The sequence below is a fragment of the Desmodus rotundus genome, chromosome 3 (assembly GCF_022682495.2).
Source record: "Desmodus rotundus isolate HL8 chromosome 3, HLdesRot8A.1, whole genome shotgun sequence".
NCBI lineage: Eukaryota > Metazoa > Chordata > Mammalia > Chiroptera > Phyllostomidae > Desmodus > Desmodus rotundus.
This window is the reverse complement of record NC_071389.1, coordinates 14146923-14150561: the sequence shown is the minus strand read 5'-3', so window position 1 is coordinate 14150561 and position 3639 is coordinate 14146923. Positions and strand designations below refer to the sequence as shown.

The 3639-nt window shown below is 51.4% G+C and overlaps 1 protein-coding gene across 1 annotated transcript; it reads left to right on the top strand.

Moving 5' to 3' along the window:
• Window positions 1–1473: 1473 nt before the first annotated feature.
• ID3 (inhibitor of DNA binding 3) lies at window positions 1474–3132 on the top strand. Its single transcript, XM_024554751.3, has 3 exons — window positions 1474–1870; window positions 1991–2073; window positions 2627–3132. Exons 1-2 carry the CDS (start codon window positions 1571–1573, stop codon window positions 2048–2050), a joined length of 360 nt encoding a protein of 119 aa, XP_024410519.1. The 5' UTR covers window positions 1474–1570; the 3' UTR covers window positions 2051–2073; window positions 2627–3132.
• Window positions 3133–3639: the final 507 nt, after the last annotated feature.

Genomic DNA, 3639 nt, shown 5'->3' with positions numbered 1-3639 from the left:
TTGGCAGGGCTGGGATGTTGAACTGTAAGCCTCCTGATTTCCAGTTCCATGTCCTTTTTATTATCACTATTTTGAGACTCTCCTACTCTGAGCTCTCATTGTCTCGTTAATCAGAGTCAGGTACTACAGAACTCTTAATTGTTTCCTGTGTTAATCATGTCTCCCCAAATTGTGAGGTTCTTGAGAGCAGGAGCCACTGCTTTATGTGAAGTGACTCCATATGTATTTACCAACTGACCGATTAAGGAAGCAACCATTGGGGGGTCCTACTTGGTCAGTGTGGAGATGAAACCAGCATTTTAAGGCTGCAAATTCCCCAAAGCTCTGGGAAATGATAAGAAGACAAGCAAAGGCTACTGAATGAAATGAATGTCCTGTTGCAATACAGGGCTCTACTTGCCTGTCCTCTGGTCCCTTTACTGGGCTCTCAGATAGAGCTGGAGCTATTTCATTAAGGCCAAGAATAATCAAGTCCAGGTGGCCTGCCATTTCTTAGCAGAAGGAGATAGACAATAGAGCTATGGTATCACCAAACTATTGTTTTCTGCATAGAGGTGTTTGGAGAGTGGGGAGAAAGAAGGAAAGGAGGAAGCAAGAGTTAAGAGATTTGTTGACTCCATGGGTGGCTCCTAAAACGGATATCTAGAAATCATCCCTTCTGTCACCGCCCCTCCCCAGTTCAGAACGGTCCAAAATCCTAATCAAATCAAACTCACTGCCAAAACATAACTGGGCACATATTTGGCTCCTTATGGAGTGCATGAGGCCAGAGGATGGTGGCTCTTTTTCCTTTCCCATGCAAAAGGCACTGATTCAGTCTCCCTTTTTTTTTCTTTTCTCCTGTTGCTCAAATAATGTTTTTTGCTCAAATCCCTTTCCCCTCCTCCTTCTGTAATCGCAGCGCCTAGCCCAAATCTGTTTTCTTCATTGTAACCTCAGCTTCACCGCAATTAATTTTTTTCCCCTCTGGTCACAAGATAATTCCTGACGCCAGTGAGTCTGGAGGTCAGACGAACAGCAAATTGGGGAACAAGGCGGCACTAATTCCTTACAAGTTTCCCTTGAAAAAAATCTTTGCTTTTGAAAAAAAAAAAAAAAAGCTTCTTTGCTGTTCAGGGATTTATGACCTCAGAGGAGCTGTGGGTTCGAACTAGTGTTGGGCTGTGGGTACACTGGCAGTGGGCAGGGGAGCTCAAAGATCTGGGCCGCTGCCAGGAAAAGGCAAATTCTTAAAGTTAATGGTTTTAAGTGATTTTTGAAATCCTTGCTGGCAAAGAGGCCAGCCTCTCCCCAGTATCAGCGCTTCCTCATTCTTTGAATCCACGACTCCGACTCCGCGGTATTCGGCGTCAGACCCGCCGAAGAAAGCCTGTTAGCAATTTAACCGCGTCGTGAACGCCCTTGGTTGGAGGGGGCGGGGCCTAGGCGGACTGTTTTGCATAAAAGGGCGTGCCTTCGAGGCTGGCTCTATAAGTAGCGGCCGCTGGAGAGCGTGCGCGCACAGCAAGCTGCTGTAAGGTTTCTGTTCTTGCTGTTTGTTCTTTTGGCACCTCCAACTTCATTTCTCAATATGAAGGCGCTAAGTCCAGTGCGCGGCTGCTACGAGGCGGTGTGCTGCCTGTCCGAACGCAGTCTAGCCATCGCGCGGGGCCGCGGCAAGGGCCCGGCAGCCGAGGAGCCGCTGAGCCTGCTCGACGACATGAACCACTGCTACTCGCGCCTGCGGGAACTGGTACCCGGAGTCCCGCGAGGCACTCAGCTTAGCCAGGTGGAAATCCTGCAGCGCGTCATCGACTACATCCTCGACCTGCAGGTGGTCCTGGCCGAACCCGCCCCCGGACCCCCAGACGGCCCGCATCTTCCCATCCAGGTTCGCTCGGGCGTGCTGGGAAGCCGGGGCGGGGCTGAGTTCCAGGACTGGGATGCTGCTGCACTCCTGGGAGCTCCCAAGTGCCATACCTAACTCTCACCTCTTTTCCTTCTCTCTCAGACAGCCGACCTCTCTCCTGAACTTGTAATCTCCAACGACAAGAGGAGCTTCTGCCACTGACCTGGCCGTCCTGGCATCTCCAGGTGAGTATCCCCACCTTTTTTTGGGGGGGGGGCGTGGGGGTGCAGGCGCGGTGGTGGTTAAGCAGTAAGTCTTGGAGTTGGTAGGCCTTTTAAGATATTACCACCCCCTCTATTTAGAGAAACCGAGGTCAGGGGCAAGTAACTTGCCCGTGGTCATACCACATGAATGATGGAACCGATTTTCATCTTGTGTGCGTTTCAACCTTAAACGCATGTTGCTCCTGTCCTCCCCCAATGGCCAAAGACCCAAGAAAGTACTGGCAGGTCCTATTAAATAAAATAGACGTCTGTTAGTAGCTTGGAGTCGTAATGAGAGCCGTGTCTTCCTCAACCCCCTCCCAACTAGTGTCAGTTCCAAGAGGGAGGGGTGGTGCAAGCTCCGCCTGTGGTCCTTTGGCGCCAACTGGGTGGGAGCAGCATGGGGCGCAGAGTTATCAGCTGGAGGTAGAGACCAAGTTTCCTCCCTGGCGCCGGCCAGTCTGCGGACGGCCCCCGCCTCGGCTCTCTGGGCGGAAACTGACGACTCACTGGTCTTCTCTCCTCCCCCGCTCAGAACGCAGGTGCTGGCGCCCGTTCCTCCTGGGACCCCGAGACCCAGGACCCCAGGACTCTCTATGGCTCGAAGCTCCAGAGCATGGATGGGCCCCAGCCTCTCCCTGCCCATTTGATTTCCCCAAGCCCCTGCTTCGAGGCTGGACCTGGCGCCTGGGAGCGAAGGACTGTGAACTTGGGTGGCCTAAAGAGCCAGAGCTAGCTCTGGGCACCAGCTGGGCAACGTCACCCAGCCCCACCCCACCCCCAAGTTTTAAAGACTGTCTTTCAGAGTGTGGGGGTGGGAGTGGGGGAAGAGTGGCTGCTCTCCAAACTGCCAAGGCAGCAGTAGAGCTGGTCTTCTGGTCTCCTCGGGAAAAGGCTCTGCGGCCCTGGTTATGAACTCTATAATAGAGTATATAGCTTTTGTACCTTTTTGCAGGAAGGTGACTTTCTGTGACCAAGTGATGTATATTATTAAACTTTTTATAAAAGTTAACATTTTGCATAATAAACGGTTTTTAAACACTTGTGTGTAATTTGATTCTGTAAATGCTAATAACATCTCACAAGGGTGAATTTGGGGGAATAAATGTCCTTCTTGGAGCCTGGGAAAAGCAAACTTATTTATTCCCTTAAGAGGGAGATGGGGACATGAATAACTAACATTTGGGGGGAGGGGGGAGTGGAAGGGGCTCATGATGGGAGCCCTACATCCACTGAGGGTTGGATGCAGAAAATGTCCTGGCCCCGGCCCCGGCCCCTCATTGTACGGGTGAGGGAAGATTGGAGAGGGGAAGTGACTGATACAAATTCGCCCCGCAAGTTGGGAGCTCAGGATAGAAATCAGGTCTGAATCTCAGTAAGTCCCTTGGGCTTTTGTGTGCTACACTAGCAGATGACTGTCTTAGTTCACTGCCATTAATTGTGTCTTTCTAGCATGGGACATGGAAGAGAGAAGCCTCACTTGGTGTCCAGATAGGGGTGGTGGTTCATAGACCCATTTCAGAGATGAATGGGTCTGGTTTCATTTCC